The following is a 19506-nucleotide window of genomic DNA, read 5'->3' as shown; positions in this document are numbered from 1 at the left end:
TTTGCCTCAACTTAATGTTATGAAACTTATACACAATGCTTATTACCACAAAACTCAGATGGAGTACAAATTTAGATAATGTCACTTTTTTTTAGCTCAACTGGCTATGCTTAAAAGGGCCAAAAAAGAAGCGCAAAAGATACCAGAGGGACATTCAAACTCATAGATGAAAAATAAACTGACAACACCATGGCTAAAAATGAAAAAGACAAACAGACAAATAATAGTACACAAGACACAACATAGAAAACTAAAGACTAAGCAACACGAACCCCACCAAAAACTGGGGGTGATCTCAGGTGCTACGGAAGGGTAAGCAGATCCTGCTCCACATGTGGCACCCTTAGTGTTGCTCATGTTATTAAAAAGTGAGCTTTTCTCATCATTTTGGGTAAGTTGTCTGTCCTTGTGCATTTTCGTTGTCTGTTAACTTTTACAAAAATCTTCTCCTCTGAAACTATAGGGCCAAATGTACATGGATGACATAGCTAAAAATAGAACATATGGGTAAATGCAGTTTTAGCTTATATCTCTGAAACTAAAGCAAAATTTAAATGGTTGCATTATTTCATGCATCAATTGTAAAAAAAAAATATCAGGTTAGCGACATAGGCTCCAAGGAGCCTCTAGTTTACAGTACTTGAGTTATGTCCCTTTATGATGTTATATATGCAAGCAGGGGCATATTCTGTGGACACATTCCCTATTTTTTTTTCAGAAGATGTTGCGGGTACTTCATATGACAATAGTGGTGGTACTGATGAAAATACAGATATAACAGAGAGTGATGAGGGTATGTTTATCTAAATTATGAATTATGGATAATTAAAATACAAACTATTAAAGTAATTCTGTGCACTTGGAAAACTAGTTTAATGGTAATCAATTATAGAAACTTTTCGAAAAATCCATTATGATTATCATTAATAGAAATCAAAATTTCATTTTTGAATCGTTTCACATATAACAGAGTGGTGGAATGTTTTGATAAGAGATAAAAGTAAAAAAAATATCTAATATAAAATGTTTTCAAAGAAACCTTTTCTAATATTCCTGAATTAAAATGTAAAGACAACCTTTAAACAACCATTAAATAAACATTTGTATACACACACTTTTTTTGGTGAACAGGACTCTGCAATTTTGCATCTGTATATTTGAGTGATTACATTTTTATAATAGATTCAGGTTCAAGTTCAAGTTTTGGAAAAGCAAAGAGAGGGAAAAAAAGAAAGAATAGAGGTATATTGTTTTTTAATACATTTTTTTATGGTTGTTTTATGGATTGAATATAAACTTTTCTACTCTTTATTACTTTTTTTAACTTATTTTAAATACTGTGAATTCACTATTAATTGTTTGGTAATTTTTTTGAATTGGTGGTTTATGTGAATTACAAATTTTGGTAATCAGCAAAATCAAAATTTGCTATAAGCAGGACTGCAGACTTAAGCAAAACCCAAAATCAAGTATCCATGAAAATACAATATTTGCTCCATTTCCAAAAATTGATACCCATAAAAAGTTAATGAAACAAATTGACTGATATATATTAAATGGAATCTCAGATGTTAGTGGAATATGTCATGATTAAGCAGGTTAATGATTAGTAAATATGAGCATTCTTTGATACTGTTAATAATTATTGTTTTGATTTTACTTGTTTACACATATTTTTTTTATTTATTATGGACAGTCATATATGAGATGAACCTTATTTTTGATAAACATTTTTTCAGTCATTAAATACAGTTCTTCAGAGGATGATTCTAGTCCACAAAGTGATGACAGTTCTGATGAAGGTATTTCTTTTTAATACCTTATCTAAGGAAAATTAAGTACCACTCTGCCACTCAAACAATTCTTTTGAAATAATGTTGTGGACCATAAAATACAGGTCAATTGAGATTTGTTTGTTTTGACATTTATTGTTCAAAAAGGATGCCCCTTACTGACCTTAATAATTTTCTTAAATTTCCTGATGATGATGATTATACATCTTAACCAAATCTTTTGAATCTTGAACACAATGACATGAATCACAAAACTCAGTCAAGTTTGATTTAGTTTGTTTTAGCATTTACTAGTCAAAGAGAACATACTTTAGTTATTAAAAATCAGGTAATTATTTGGTTTCCGGATGATAAAAAGTACCACTATACCTAATCTTCAAATTTTAAGGCAATGTCATAGTTTGTGAAATCTTGATTAAGTTGAATTTGATGGTTTTGAGTTTTACAAATGAAGAGTAATGCCCCTAAGTTCCCTTAAGAATTTTTCTTAAATTTTATTTATACCTGGTTCATATTTAAAGATCTAGACTAGACCAAATCTTTTTGTAGGAAAATTTGTCTTACAAATTGGTATAAAACCATCAAATTTCCTGCATTTCGTGTATTGAGGTCTTGTCATTAATATTTAGATTAAGTGACAGCTTCATCGGAAATTAATGTGTGTAAAATATATCTTTGATTAAGGCTCATATATATATTTAACCAAAAACAATGAACAAAACAGAGGAAAAAGAAACCAAAGAGTCATTCAAACTTAATTTGAAAAAAAAAAGTGTCAAGGCCATGACAGAAAATGAAAAAGACCAAAAGACCAACAACGATTAACAACATTCAACTTAGATAACTCCAGACTGATTGACACAAGCCCCAACAAAAAACAGGAGTGATCTCAAGTGCACAAGATGGTTGAGCAGACCCTGGTCCACATGTGGCACCGGTGGTGTTGCTGGTGTAAGTACGGACCTGGTTAAAAAGGAGTGTTTAGGTCAGATAATTAGTCTCAAAGTTATTGTTTCCTTTTTAGGCAACATTCAACAAAAGAGAGGATTGAAAAGAAAGAGCAAAGGTAATAAGGACAATAATTTCTATCAATTAAAATTTATTATTATAAACACTATACCTGTCCAGAGAACACAGTTATTTCATAGGGCATATTTGACAAAAAACACAAAATAAGAAAATGCTACTGCTACATTAAAAAAAAAGTGTACCACTCTTGAGACAAATTATGTCATAATTTTAGAAAATTTTATCGGTTCTAACTAAAAATATGGACAATTTTCAGTTAAAGGGGTCCATAATTCAGTTTGACAGCTTCAGGCATACAAACTTTTGATCTTTTCAAACTGGACCAAATCACTTCTTTACTTAAAAATTCATAGCCAATTTTTGTCGAGCCTGCGACTTTTGTAGCAGATAGCTCGACATAGGAATAGTGATCCGGCGGCTACGGCCGCGGCGTTAGCTAACTTCTTAAAAGCTTTATATTTTAGCAGGTGGAAGATCTGGATGCTTCATACTTTGTATATGGATGCCTCATGTTATGAAGTTTCTGTCAGTCACATGTCCAATGTCCTTGACCTCATTTTCATGGTTCAGTGACTACTTGAAAAAAAAGTTAAGATATATTGTAATGTAAAATTCTCTCTTATTATAAGTAATAGGATAACTTTATTTGGTATGTGCGTACCTTGCAAGGTCCTCATGCCCGTCAGACAGTTTTCACTTGACCCCGACCTCATATCATGGATCAGTGAACAAGGTTAAGTTTTGGTGGTCAAGTCCATATCTCAGATACTATAAGCAATAGGTCTGGTATATTCGGTGTATGGAAGGACTGTAAGGTGTACATGTCCAACTGGCAGGTGTCATCTGACCTTGACCTCATTTTCATGGTTCAGTGGTTATAGTTAAGTTTTTGTGTTTTGGTCTGTTTTTCTTATACTGTATGCAATAGGTCTACTATATTTGGTGTATGGAATGATTGTAAGATGTACATGTCTAGCTGGCAGGTGTCATCTGACCTTGACCTCATTTTAGGTTCAGTGGTCAAAGTTAAGTTTTTGAGTTTTGGTCTTTTTTTCTAATACTATATGCAATAGTTCAACTATATTTGGTGTATGGAAATATTTTATGATCTATATGTCAGTCACGCAGGTTTTATTTGACCTTGACCTCATTTTCAAGGTTCATTGCTCAGTGTTAAATTTTTGTGTTTTGGTCTGTTTTTCTTAAACTATAAGCAATAGGTCAACTATATTTGTTGTATGGAAGAATTGTTAGCTGTACATGCCTGCCTAGCATGGTTCATCTGACCTTGACCTAATTTTCATGGTTCATTGGTCAATGTTTAGTTTACTTGGTTAATGTTAAGTTTATGTGACAGTTGTAATAAAGCTTTATATTTAGGACTATCAACATAATATCAATGATTAGTAAAGAAGGTGAGACATTTCAGCGTGTGCACTCTTGTTTTTTTATATGTAATTTCATCCCCCTCTTACCTGCTTACTATTTTATGCAAAAAAATAAAAAAAAAAAATGAAATTTTGAAGGTGTATGAAAAAAAATTGCAAGTTATATATTTGTTTATATACACTGTCCACACTAGGGATTCTTTTTGTAGACAACTAAAATCAAAGGATGATAAGTATTAGAGATGAATTTCTTGTGAATATTGAATGGATATTTCTTGATGCAAGATTTTCTGATTCAAGGTGACAAAAAAAGTGCCTGTGTCATATACCTTCTCATACATGCAGTTATCCATTAAAGGGCTTAGGTGGAATCACAAAAAACATACTGCACAGTACAACAGACAATAAGACAATGGTTTAGTAAAAAAAATCAACGCTGTGGTTAAATACCTATTTGAAATAATACACATCTACGGTTGCAAACTTTCAACAGGTGCTATCCAGCACTTTGTTTATTCATTTCCTATTATCCATTTTTAGATGGTGACGTTCCCTTGTCACCATCTTATGGTGTTTATATATCTCAACTTGTTTGATTCTCTTGTGTATGTAACAACGTACTTGATTTTAACTAAAGAAATCTCTGTATTACTGAAAAATTATTACACCAGGGTTTTCGATATCACAAACTAGTCAAAACATTTACTAAATTTTATCATCGGTACAAGGACATCATTCGTAAATATAAATCAACATGCAGACATCTTATAAGTTCAGGTATTTCACATCCAATCTTTTATGGTAATATTCTTTACAAAGCACAAAAATTCACCTCAAAAGCTAACCAAACCTTAAAACAGACTTATTCAGAAGGGATATAGTTACGATACTGTTGTCAAGTCATTAAAGATGGCATATTTTGGTATTAATATTGATTCACTCATAGGGTCTTTGCATCGCAAATAAACACATTTATTATAAAACCAGTTTTTGGCATGATACGGGTTATGTTCTTGTATATTTTATGATGGTATGATACTAAACCCCTAACGGGAGGGATTGTGCTTGATTTTCATATGATGAAGACATAATCTTTCAATCAGTTTAATTGAGGTCTGGAGCTGGCATGTCAGTTACTGCTAGTAGCTCTTTGTTTATTTATGTATCATTGTCATTTTGCATAGTTTCTTTTGTTACCAATTCTGACTTCCGACTCAGATTTTTATTTAGGGGCCAACTGCGGGATTTTCTTGCTCCATTGAAGACCCATTGGTGGCCTTCAGCTGTTATCTGCTCTTTGGTCGGGTTGTTGTCTCTTAGACATATTCCCCATTTCCATTCTCAATTTTATTAGTCTAGATAGACTGACATTGGCCACAAAATGAGGTGATATTGAAACTGTTAAAACCAGTAAACCTCTCTCTTTGCCTATCTTGTACACACAACACTCAAATACCCAATAGAAAACATGTGCAGTGCAGTTACCAACAACATGAACACTAACTCTAACAGGGAAGTAAATTAAGAGGGTTATTATGGTCAAATATTCAATAGCTATTTCAAATTTAAGTTTTATGAATCAACTGCCCTGGTTAACCTGGGATCATTTAGGGGGGGGGGGGGGGGGGATGTCTTGTAGTCTGAGACTGGACCCGATCTTTTGAACTTTATATGCAGCCTTTAATAAAAGATTTTCCATCTTTGACTTTAATGGTCAGCATCATTACATGAATAGTAATTAATGTATGAATTGCAATACACCAATCATTCATATATTGGACCAAATTTAGTCAAATTGGTAACTTTATTGTAGATGAGGAAATTGAAGAAGAAATTGCAGAACTATTTAGAACAAGAAAGAAAGGTATGTTTTTGAGAATAAAGCAGTGGCTATTAAAGTTTAATAAGTCATTTGGAAAAGAGGGAGTATTCATGTATTTTGGATAAAAGATGATCAGTATAGATTTTACTGAAATTTATATCTTAAAGATCAAAGCTATATTGTTGATGGGTTCTCTAATAAAAAAAAGACACATAGTATTAAATTGTTTCAATTTTTTTGGAATGCATTGAATGAATGTTCTGAATAATGAAATGATGGTCACCATATGGACAACAAGGAGCTTCAACATGTTTTTACAACCCTGAAGTCAACTATCTAGTCAAAACGCTGTTTGAATTTTTAGTACTCAATTGATATTAAAATAAGACGATGCAATATGATTGTCAATGAGACATCTCTCCACCAGAGACCAAATTATGTAGAAATTAGCAACTGTAGGTCATGGTATGGTCTTCAACAACGTGCAAACCATACCGCATAGTAAGCTATAAAAGGCCTTGAAATGACAAATGTAAAACAATACAAACAAGGAAACTTACGGCCTAAGTACATTAGATTGTAAATATTCTATAAAATTGGCCATGCATGCATCTCCATCAATAATGATGAGGTTACCCTGTGTCCACTACTATTCCTTCAGGGATAGCTCCTCATTACTCTGAATGGAACAAAAGGGAATCTTCATTTGAAAATAAAAATGTTGGTTATTTCCACAAAACAATATAGTGACAATTAATCACCTCAAACAAATTGATTTGAATTATTGCAATTCCAATTTAACACTTGAAAGCTTAACGTAATATTAAAGTTTAGTGTATTAAACCAGCTGTGTGCTGGAAAGAAATTTAGTGACATGTACCATTATTATCCTTTTTAAATAAATTTGTTGTTATTTATAAACAAATATAAATATTATCAAACACCAAAAAATTACATTATCTTCGATCATTCATTCTTGAAAATGACAAGAGTGTAAGAAAAGGAATCCAACTGTATCAACCATATTCTTACTTACAGGTCCGCCATTAAATATGTACCTATTTTGAAACAGCTCTTATAAATTATAGATTTGCATAATTTTCTTTGTAGGAAGACGATATGTTCAATGGAGTGAGAAAGATTCAAACACTGTAAAATCCTACTTCAAACAATATATCCAGGATGTATCTAAAGAAGGTGCAAAAGGGAGAATGCCTGGTATGTTGTATTACATATAGTATTAAGGTCAATATCCTGAAGTAGAAACACCACTGATTCAAGCCCTACTATTTGAATTTAATGCATGGATTTTATTATTAAAAAAAGTCAGTCAAAAAGTATGTGTTCTGCAATGGTCACAAGTTTTCTCACTTTCATTTGATACCAAAATAACTATAATATTCAATATATTTTGAAACAAGCACTGTATTTAAAAAAGATTTCTAAATAATTTAGGTTGGAGTGTATATATAGAATAACCATACATTGTCTCAAAATATAAACTGTTCCAAATGAAATATGTATGGTAAAAACCATTATTTTTTAAATTGAAGTGGACAACTTAAAATTTCCTCGAATCTGTATGTTTTATTGACGTCATAAATAAAACTCTAAGGAATCGCATTGTCAACGTCATAAACAAGGCGATGACTGTATATCACAAATGAATATACGGTCAATGCAATTTGAATGCACAAATAGCACAGCTGCAGTATATATATATATATATATATATATATATATATATTCAAAACAAGTAATGATGACGTTTTGGTTTCCTTGATTTTGACATGGTTTAGGTACTGGTCATAGAGAGTTTATACATCTATATTCTTTTAAAGCTGCACATGTTTGAAGAATAATACAGAAACTTCAATGGAAAAAATCAAGTAACTTTTATTTGCATGTTTGAGCTCTCAGAACATCATGACATAAAATGTTTTCATAATTTTCTTATTCCTTTTATCGCATGTTTATACATGTAGTTCAATTTGAAATTATGAACTCTGTTATTTCCTTTGAAATTAATTAGTTTGTCAAACTAGCTTGTGATTGTGTTGATAATTCAATGTCATGTTCATCTAGATATACAAAAAATTTGATGGAATATATTAATTTTGTTTTGAAATATATTAATTTAAGTTTGACACATGTCTATTTGTGACATAAACAATGTAACTTCAGTAATTCAAATGTATTGGCACAAAAAAGTGATAACATTTCAAGCAGAAAATCAACAACTTGAAATCCGGATATTAAATCTTTTACCATTTGCATTCTGGTTATTAGTTTTTTGCGTCTAGATCAGATGGATGCTTGAAGTCACGGATTTCCCTTGCTTAGCTAGCAAGCGTCTTTATGACTGTGATTGCGAAACATGTGCGCACGTTTCTCTCCCCTAGACTTTAAAACCCCTGCATGATTTACACCAACAAAAACGATCTTGCCTTGAGACTTTGATTGAAATAAAAGATTTAAAGAATACAACTGTTTCATCGACCGTTTGATCTGCATGAATTGGAAGTTTCTGTAAATTAATTTTACTTGCCCACGGACAACAAAGGTTTGAATTTCCACTTTCCCGTGACCTAAATCAACTTGCCACGGGTGACGGGAAATGGGAATTCTAGAACACTGTGTCAGATTGGGATTTAGGTCAAACACATTTTTTTTAACAGAAATAATTTTGGTAATTTCATTGAGATCAGGGTTTTTCAACCGCATACCACTATAAAGATGATGTCCTCACAGTAAATGATTAAAAGTTTGTTGACTATGTTGAATGCATCTGTCCCATGGAACTTGAAATACAGGATACAACAGATATTGTTAAGTCTGCCTCATATCTTGACTTACATCTAGCAATTGACAATGAGGGTTGGTTGAGAACAAAAGTTTACAACCAAAGAGACGATTTCTGCTTCCCAATTGTGAACTTCCCATTTCTATTTAGCATCATTCCAATAGTGCCTGCATATGGAGTATATATTTCCCAGTTGAAAAGATATTAAAGAACTTGTTTTTCCTATCAAGCTTATTAGTTTGAATGTCCCTTTTGTATCTTTTGCCTCTCTTTTTAGCTCACCTGGCCCTAAGGTCCTGGTGAGCTTTTCTCACCACTTGTCATCATTGTTGTCATCTGTCATCGTACAAAAACCTTCTCCTCTGAAACTACTTGGCCAAATTTAACCAAACTTGGCTACAATCTTCATTGGTGTATCTAGTTTTAAAATTTCTCCTATGGCACCGCCTGCTAACCAAGATGGCAGACATGGCTAAAAATAGAACATAGGGGTAAAATGCAAGTTATTGGTGTTATTTTGAAAACCGTTATAAAAAGAGAAAATTTGACTGGGCAAAAATGTTCTGAATGTTGAGCTCTATCAAATGTACATTTATGTTAAAACTGTCAGAAAACTTCTTATATGAGTGATTGCCCTTAAATTACAAATTTTACCATTTTTTTTTCCATTTTTATACGCCCGTTTACGGGACGTATTATGGTATACCGTTGTCTGTCTGTCTGTCCGTCCGTCTGTCCGTCGTCAACATGTCGGACATTAACTCAAAAATGCTTTAACCAATATTCATAAAAATTTGGTGAATTGTTTATATCTATTGACGTGAACTCCCTTTTGATTTTTATAAAATTTAGATTTTACGTTTCCGAGTTATGGGGTTTTATTCATTTAAAAAAGGGGGATTTTCCAGTTTTCGGACAATAAGTCAAGAATGCTTTCACCAACTCGCAAGAAATTGTGGTAAATTGTTTATATCTATTGACACGAGCTCCCGTTCGATTTTTATAAATTTAAGATTTTACGTTTCCGAGTTGCAGGGTTTTATTCATAAAAAAAGGAGGGATTTTCCAGTTTTCGGACAAAATCTCACAAAATGCTTTCAGCAATTCTTATGAAACTTTGGTGAATTGTTTGTATGTATTGATGTAAGCTCCCTTTAAAATTTTATAAATTTTACATTTTACATTTCTGAGTTATGGGGTTTTATTCATTAAAAAAAGGGGTGATTTTCAAGTTTTCGGACAATAACTCAAAAATGCTGTCACCAATTTGCAATTCTCATGAAACTTTGGTGAATTGTTTATATCTATTGATGTAAGCTCCCTTTTTATTTTCATAAATTTCTAAATTGACAACAGATTTACTAAGTATTGCACAACAGCAAGAAATCTTTAATTGAATATAAATTCAATTCATATAACCAATTTCAAGTTCTTTGACTACATTTATTCAGAAACCTATAATATGTCAAATATTTAATTACAATCCAAATTCAGACCTGAATCAAGCTTGAATATTGTGTCCATTTTTTCCCCGACTGTTCAGGGTTGGACATCTGTTGGCGTATCTAGCTGCACTCAGCGAAGCAGTTTATTGGCGTTTATCTTGAAAACTATGATAGAAAAAGAGAAACTTTATATTGCATAAATGATCAGCAAGACAAGTTCTACAAATAAGACAATTTGGAGGAAATTGTCCGAGGACTTCTTATTGGAGTTATTGCCCTTTAATGACGATTTTTTTTACCATTTTCTCTGCGTTTTGCCTTATATATATGACAAAAATTATAATAGATAATAAACACTTTAGATCACAAAAATGATCAGCATGGCAAGATCTACTAAGAAGTCAAATTTTGCAGATATATTTGGTAGACTCTTACTCTTTATAGAAGTGATAGCTCTTAAATGAGGATTTTTTTTTACCCTCTTATGTGTTTTAAGCAAAAACTAAAGAAAATTGAGAGAAACTAAACAGACTAAATGATCAGTAATACAAGATCAATTAAACAGAGATTTTGTCATGAATTCTTATTCTTGTCTACAATGTTGGAGATTGTCCTTTATTTAAAATACATTGTATGTACATAGACCAACGTAAGCAACACAGGCTCTTTAGAGCCGCTTGTTTTTCATTCTAATGGAAAGTTCACAGTTTGAAAACTGAAATCATTGTTAAAAGGTTGCTTTCAACTGACCCTTATTGTCAATTTATAAATGTTAGTCAAGATATGAGGCAGGGTTAACTGAAAGCTACATATATGCATAGGAACTATTTTGTTTCAAATATGAACTTCTTTCTGGTATGACCTTTCTGACTTGGCCTAATAGACCACTTTCAAGTTATGTCCTTCACCAGAAAGGTTTGTCAATTATCATGCCTTGGTCACGTCATAAACCAGAACCAGATTTAGAGGAATGCCTGTATCCCTGCACTTTTAAAGATCATCAAGTGTCTTCGTGATCATCATTATGCAGGATAAGCTAGAAACAATGTTTGTTCCCTAGGTACTTAATCACAGCAGTGCTTATTATCAATTATAAGAATTTAATTTGCTGAATAATCTTTGCAATATGGCATCCTATTTTTTCACTAGCTTGCTCAACATAGGAAGGAAGTTCGAAGCACATATATGCACAAATGAGGTTCAATAAAACCAAAATTTTTGACGGAAATGTAACGAACTCAAAAGTAGAGTTACACCTGAAATGCTCCAATGAGAAGCTTATTCGTTGACATTGTTTAAAATTTTTCAACATTGCTATGTCATGTAAGTTGCACTGTATTTGTTTAAGCTAGCTATGGCTGTCATTGGTAGTTAGTTTTCTCATTGAATTGATTTTAATTTCTCATTCCTGTGGCATTTAAAGCTTACTATGTGGTATGGGTTTTATAGCTCATGGTTAAAAGAAGTATGGTGGCCTATAGTTTTTAACTTCTACTAATTTGGACTCTAGTGGAGAGTTGTCTCATTGACAATCATATCATTATAATTTTGTGAAAATAAAATTGAGAATGGAATTGGGGAAGAGACAACAACCCGACCAAAGAGCAGAAAACAGCCAATGCCTACAATTGGTCTTCAACGCAACGAGAAAATCCCGCACCCTGAGGCGTGCTTCAGCTGATACTGTACTGGTTCAGTGATAATGGACGTCATACTAAACTCTGAAACATATAAATGAACTAAAATTAAAAATCATACAAGACTAACAAAGGCCAGAGGCTCCTGACTTGGGACAGGCGCAAAAATGGGGCAGGGTTAAACATGTTTTGTGAGATCTAAACCCTCCCCCTATACCTCTAGCCAATGTAGAAAAACAAACACACAGCAATACGCACAGTAAAACTCAGTTTAAAAGAAATCCGAGTCTGATGTCAGAATTGGTAACAAAAGAAACTAAGCAAAATGACAATGATACATAAATTAACAAAAGACTACTAGTAGTTACTTACATGCCAACTCCAGACCTCACTTAAACTGATTGAAAGTTATGTCTTCATCATATGAAAATCAAGCACAATCCCTCCCGTTAGGGGTTTAGTATCATACCATCATAAAATATATGAGAAGAACATAACCCGTATCATGCCAACAACTGGTTTTAGAATAAATGTATTTCCGATGCAAAGACCCTATGAGTGAATCAATATTAAAGCCAAAATATGCCATCTTTAATGACCTGACAACAGTATCGTAACTCTATCCCTTCTTAATAAGTCTTTAAAGGTTTGGTTAGCTCTTGAGGTGAATGCCAACATTTTTGTGCTTTGTAAAGAATATTACCATAAAAGATTGGATTCTTTTAAATGCTTTGAAACTGATTACTTTGGGGAATCATCTACAAACAAAGCTCATTTAATGCTAATTGGTATCAAACAGTAGCAATAGAATATAGTTGCCAATTGATGAGATTGCCAAGAATTAGAATACTTAGATTATGCTTCTTTCAGTAACTTTTTAGCTCACCTGGCCCAAAGGGCCAAATGAGCTTTTCTCATCACTTGGCGTCCGTCGTCGTCATCCGTCATCGTCGTCGTCCGTCGTCGTTAACTTTTACAAAAATCTTCTCCTCTGAAACTACTGGGCCAAATTTGACCAAACTTGGCCAAAATCATCATTGGGGTATCTAGTTTAAAAAATGTGTCCGGTGACCCCGCCAACCAACCAAGATGGCCGCCATGGCTAAAAATAGAACATAGGGGTAAAATGTAGATTTTGGCTTATATCTCTGAAACCAAAGCATTTAGAGCAAATCTGACATGTAAAATTGTTTATCAGGTCAAGATCTATCTGCCCTGAAATTTTCAGATGAATTGGACAACCCGTTGTTGGGTTGCTGCCCCTGAATTGGTAATTTTAAGGAAATTTTGCCGTTTTTGGTTATTATCTTGAATATTATTATAGATAGAGATAAACTGTAAACAGCCATTATGTTCAGCAAAGTAAGATCTACAAATAAGTCAACTTGACCAAAATGGTCAGTTGACCCCTTCAGGAGTTATTGCCCTTTATAGTCAATTTTCAACCATTTTTCCTAAATTTTTGTAATCTTTTACAAAAATCTTCTCTGAAACTACTAAGACAAATTTAACCAAACTTGTCCACAATCATCATTAGGGTATTTAGTTTAAAAAATGTGTCCGATGACCCCGCCTGCGAACCAAGATGGCCGACATGGCTAAAAAATAGTACATAGGGTAAAATGCATTTTTTGGCTCATATCTCTGAAACCAAAGAATTTAGAGCAAATCTGATGAGTATAAAATTGTTCATTCGGTCAAGATCTATCTGCCCTGAAATTTTCAGACCAATCAGGCAACCCGTTGTTGGGTTGCTGCCCCTGAATTGGTAATTTTAAGAAAATTTTGCCGTTTTTGGTTATTATCTTGAATATTATTATAGATAGAGATAAACTGTAAACAGCAATAATGTTCAGCAAAGTAAGATCTACAAATAAGTCAACATGACCAAAATGGTCAGTTGAACCCTTAAGGAGTTATTGCCCTTTATAGTCAATTTTTAACCATTTTTCGTAAATTTTTGTAATCTTTTACAAAAATCTTCTCCTCTGAAACTACTAAGACAAATTTAACCAAACTTGTCCACAATCATCATTATTGTATCTAGTTTAAAAAATGTGTCCGATGACCCCGCCCACGAACCAAGATGGCAGACATGGCTAAAAAATAGTACATAGGGTAAAATGCAGTTTTTGGCTCATATCTCTGAAAACAAAAGCATTTAGAGCAAATCTGACATAGGCTAAAATTGTTTATCAGGTCAAGATCTATCTGCCCTGAAATATTCAGACCTATCAGGCAACACCTTGTTGGGTTGCTGCCCCTGAATTGGTAATTTTAAGAAAATTTTGCCGTTTTTGGTTATTACCTTGAATATTATTATAGATAGAGATAAACTGTAAACAGCAATAATGTTCAGCAAAGTAAGATCTACAATTAAGTCAACTTGACCAAAATTGTCAGTTGACCCCTTAAGGAGTTATTGCCCTTTATAGTCAATTTTTAACCATTTTTCGTAAATTTTTGTAATCTTTTACAAAAATCTTCTCCTCTGAATCTACTGAGACAAATTTAACCAAACTTGTCCACAATCATCATTATTGTTTCTAGTTTAAAAAATGTGTCCGATGACCCCGCCCGCGAACCAAGATGGCCAACATGGCTAAAAAATAGTACATAGGGATAAAATGCAGTTTTTGGCTCATATCTCTGAAACCAAAGCATTTAGAGCAAATCTGACAAGATAAAATTGTTCATTAGGTCAAGATCTATCTGCCCTGAAATTTTCACACCAATCAGGCAACAAGTGTTGGGTTGCTGCCCCTGAATTGGTAATTGACCCCTTAAGGAGTTATTGCCCTTTATAGTCAATTTTTTACAATTTTCATAAATTTTGTAAATTTTTGTAAATTTTTACAAAATATTTTCCACTTTAACTACTGGGCCAAGTTCATTATAGATAGAGATAATTGTAAGCAGCAAGAATGTTCAGTAAAGTAAGATCTACAAACACATCACCATCACCAAAACACAATTTTGTCATGAATCCATCTGTGTCCTTTGTTTAATATGCACATATACCAAGGTGAGCGACACAGGCTCTTTAGAGGCTCTAGTTTATTCACAAAAGTGAATTCTCCATATGTATAGTGTTATTTCAAGAAAACCCAAGAAGCAGAGACCAAATCTCTAAAATAGTTTCAATTATATTTTTTTTTATTAATACAGACATGATATTTTATCTAGGTTTTAAGGACATAAAAATATTTATGGAGTTATGTCCAAATGTAATGGCACAAGAGAGTGACTTTTTGACAAGGAGAGATATTATCAAATCAAAAGTATTTAATGAAAGAAAAAAGTTTAGAGGAATATATGAGGAGAGGAAAAAGAAATTTTCCTGTTAAGGTATGTGTTTATTTTAACTACTAATGATTGCTGTAAAACTTTCAACTTCAAAATTTTATTTGATAATTATTATTATAAAACCATACATTATTTGTACGAAATTAAGCTCTCTTTAAAGTAAAATCTAAAAAAATAAATTTAGAAAAGTAGTTGGAGATAAGATAAGCTTTAATAAGGTTTAAACTGAGCATACTTTAACACCATTACAATTTCCTCCTTGATCAAGTTTAGTTTCCATATACCAATTCGCCGTTTCAGAATCTAATGCATTCTGGGTAGTATTTTTAAAAGCGTACACCAAAACGTTGTGATTGGTTTAAAATGTTGTTAACAATGGAAATTGAACCAATGACGTAACATTATTTTCATTTTGGTGTATGGACTATGAGATTACCCTTTGAATTCTGAAAAGACAAATTATTGATGGCATGTAGTTTTGAATCAAGGCTTCCAAAACGGTCATATATTCCGGACAATTGTATAATGTCCGGTAAAAGTCCGGCTGTGCAAAGCATGAAACGGTCATCTACTTTTTAGTTGTCAATGCTTTCTTAAGAGACGGTCATTTTAGCATAATTCGCGATCTTTTTGACCCAACCTTTTGCCTTTAACAGCCACACATTTCCGGTCATAAAAGTTATATGATGACTAATTACTATCAAAAAAACCCCTACTTCAATACTTTATAATTTTAATCAAGGCTAATTAGTTGTTGGACTACTGAAATCTACATGTTCAGGTGACAGGTAAACTATTTCCAGTACCGGACATCATATAAATTGATCGGTCTATTCAAAGTTAATTTCTTACATTTCAGCGGTTTCTATCTAATTGATTTAGTCCAAAAGATTGAAATTATAAGAAATACGTTTATAAACATGATTTGATGAAAAATTTAAAAAGGTTTTTTAATCTAATGTCAATCATTGGAGTGGCCATCTGATTACCATAATTGCCTTTTGTGACTTAGTCTTAAGGGATTAAAATCGGGATAAGATATAAAATGTACGGCTGGCTCAAATATTTTTTGGAAGCCCTGTTTTGAATACTGCTTTCCTTTTGTCATTTTATTTTTCTATGATTATCAGAGTTTTTATTTTAAAGGCTTCAAATATTGGAAAAAAGGAGGAAAGAAAATACAAGAAAAATACAATTAAAGTTTGATATGTCAATATTGACAAAAACTGTGTTTTAAACTATTTAGTTTGTATTTGCATGCCCTCTATATATTCTGGGTCTTAAAACTGTTTGCACAACAACCAAAATATACCTGTTTTATATTAAAGTATAACAAATGTAATATATTTTGAAGACATAAATGCATTTAATGTGACTTAGATCAGTAAACAATTGACATTTCCCTTCTTCCAACTTTTATATTTTTATACGACCGCAAAAAATTGTGCGGTCGTATTTTGGTATGACATTGGCGTCATCGTCGTCGTCCGAAGACACATTGATTTTCGCACTCTAACTTTAGTTTAAGTGAATGGATCTCTATGAAATTTTACCATAGGGTTCAATACCACAAAAGGAAGGTTGGGATTGATTTTGGGGGTTATGGTATCAACAGTTAAGGAATTAGGGGCCAAAAATAAGCATTTTTGTAACTTCCAGACATAACTTGTGTGTTAGAGTATGGATCATTCTGACATTGTACCACAAGGTTCCATATCACAAAGGGAATGCTGGGATTTATTTTGGGGGTAATTGCCTCAAAATTTTAGGAATTAGGGGCCAAAAAAGGGGCAAAAAACAAGCATTTTTCTAGTTTCATGACAATAACTTGTGTGTAAGTGTATGGATCTTTCTGAAATTGTAGTACAAGGTTCCATATCACAAAGGGAAAGCTGGAATTGAGTTTGGGGGTAATTGCCTAAAAAGTTTAGGAAAAAGGGGCCAAAAACAAGCATTTTTCTCTCTGAAATTGTACTGCAAGGTACCATACCACAAAGGGAAGGCTGGGATTGATTTTGGGGGTAATTGCCTCAAAATTTTAGGAATTAGGGGCAAAAAAGGGGCAAAAAACAAGCATTTTTCTAGTTTCAGGACAATAACTTGTTTGTAAGTGTATGGATCTTTATGAAATTGTACTACAAGGTTTCATATCACAAAGGTAAAGCTGGGTTTGAGTTTGGGGGTAATTGCCCTAAATGTTTAGGAATTTGGGGCCAAAAAGGGGCCAAAAACAAGCATTTTTCTAGTTTCCAGACAATAACTTGTGTTCAAGTGTATGTATCTCTCTAAAATTGTACTGCAAGGTACCATACTACAAAGGGAAGGCTGGGATTGAGTTTGGGGTGATGAATCATAAGGGGGTTCAAAAAATTTGGGGGAGGGATTTTTTTTCCTTTTTTTCCTTTTTTTTTCTTTAAAATTTTGCATTTTAAATTGGTTATTTCTGATTTATATATAAAAGCAAATAATAATGATATGGTTTGAATAGGTAAATTAAAAGTTTTATAAGTTCTTAGACCACATTCATTGTGTGTCAGAAACCTATGCTGTGTCAAATATTTAATCACAATCCAAATTCAGTGCTGTATCAAGCTTGAATGTTGTGTCCATACTTGCCCCAACTGTTCAGGGTTCGACCTCTGCGGTCGTATCAAGCTGCGCCCAGTGGAGCATTTTATTTAGCTAAGTATTGGGTTGTATAATGCTTTAACAATGAACATTTTACCAGAAATTCATATCTTCAATTCCTCAGCCTGACGATGAGATATGGTGTACTAGTAGACTGTCCTCAGCCTGACACAGAGATATGGTGTACCTGTAGACTGTTCCTCAGCCTGACACAGAGATATGGTGTACTAGTAGACTATTCCTCAGCCTAACACAGAGATATTGTGTACCTGTAGACTGTTCCTCAGCCTGACGAAGAGATATGGTGTACTAATAGACTGACCTCAGCCTGACACAGAGATATGGTGTACCTGTAGACTGTTCCTCAGCTTGACACAGAGATATGGTGTACCTGTAGACTGTGTCTCAGCCTGACACAGAGATATGGTGTACCTGTAGACTGTTCCTTAGTCTGACACAGAGATATGATGTACCTGTAGACTGTGTCTCAGCCTGACACAGAGATATGGTGTACCTGTAGACTGTTCCTCAGCATGACAGAGATTTGGTGTACCTGTAGACTGTTCCTCAGCCTGACACAGAGATTTGATGTACCTGTAGACTGTTCCTCAGCCTGACATAGAGATATGGTGTACCTGTAGACTTTGTCTCAGCCTGACACAGATATATGGTGTACCTGTAGACTGTTTCTCAGCCTGACACAGAAAAATGGTTTACCATTAGACTGTTCGTCAGCCTGGCACAGAGATAAGGTGTACCTGTAGACTGTTCCTCAGCTCGACACAGAGTAATGGCTTACCATTAGACTGTTCTTCAGCCTGACACAGATATGTGGTGTACCTATAGATTGATTCCTCAGCCTGACACAGATAAAGGATGTTACTGTAGACTGACTCCAGCCTGATAAAGAGATAAGATATACCAATAAACTGTTCTTGAGTCTGAAGAAATTATAATGTATACTGAAAGACTGTTCCTCAGCTGCTGTCTTTAACATAGTTTGTCAACTGTAGCATATACTGCCATTTTTACTGTGTCTTAAATCCGCTGCCGTCTGTAACCAGTGTATTTCAGCTGTATCATCTACTGCCATCAGTAACCATCAATTGTCAGCTGTACCATCTGCTGCCATCTGTAACCATCGGTCAACTGTATCATCCTCTGCCGTCTGTACCATCGTTTGGCAACTGTATCATATACTACTATCAGTAACCACCGTTTTTCAACTGTGCAATCTGCAGAATTCTGTTACCAAACATATGGAAAGTTTGAAAAACGATGGTACAGTAGACAAAAGATGTATGCTGTAATGGCAGCTAGCTAGCAGTTGGTAGAGCTGACAGACGATTAGATGGTACAGATGATGGTTACAAATAATGATTATAGATGGCAGCGGTATCTACTTAGATCTGTTACTTTATTTGTCAATTTTACCATCTGCTGCCATATGTAACGGTCGTTTGTTAACTGTACCATTTTTTTTGGTCATCTGTACAATTTTCTGCCATCTGTAACCATCGTTTGTCAACTGTACCAGCTGCTGCAATCTGTAACATCTACCATCATCTGTACTATTGTTTGTTAATTGTAACATCTTCTGCCACCTGTAACATCATTTTTCAACTGTACAACCTGCTGTCATCTGTATCATCTAC

The 19506-nt window shown here is 33.5% G+C and overlaps 1 protein-coding gene across 1 annotated transcript in view; it reads left to right on the top strand.

The window, feature by feature from the left end:
* Nucleotides 1-18581, top strand: part of LOC127710133 (uncharacterized) — a 29588-nt gene extending 11007 nt beyond the window's left edge. The window contains exons 3-10 of the mRNA XM_052215882.1: nt 719-793; nt 1183-1242; nt 1740-1802; nt 2818-2859; nt 6024-6074; nt 7143-7250; nt 15104-15265; nt 17976-18581. Of these exons, the coding sequence (XP_052071842.1) occupies nt 719-793; nt 1183-1242; nt 1740-1802; nt 2818-2859; nt 6024-6074; nt 7143-7250; nt 15104-15264 (560 nt within the window). The 3' untranslated portion in view covers nt 15265; nt 17976-18581. The remainder of the gene's footprint in view (nt 1-718; nt 794-1182; nt 1243-1739; nt 1803-2817; nt 2860-6023; nt 6075-7142; nt 7251-15103; nt 15266-17975) is intronic.
* Nucleotides 18582-19506: the final 925 nt, after the last annotated feature.

This window comes from Mytilus californianus, unplaced genomic scaffold, assembly GCF_021869535.1.
Source record: "Mytilus californianus isolate M0D057914Y unplaced genomic scaffold, xbMytCali1.0.p SCAF_7, whole genome shotgun sequence".
NCBI lineage: Eukaryota > Metazoa > Mollusca > Bivalvia > Mytilida > Mytilidae > Mytilus > Mytilus californianus.
This window is presented reverse-complemented; position numbering and strand designations above follow the sequence as displayed.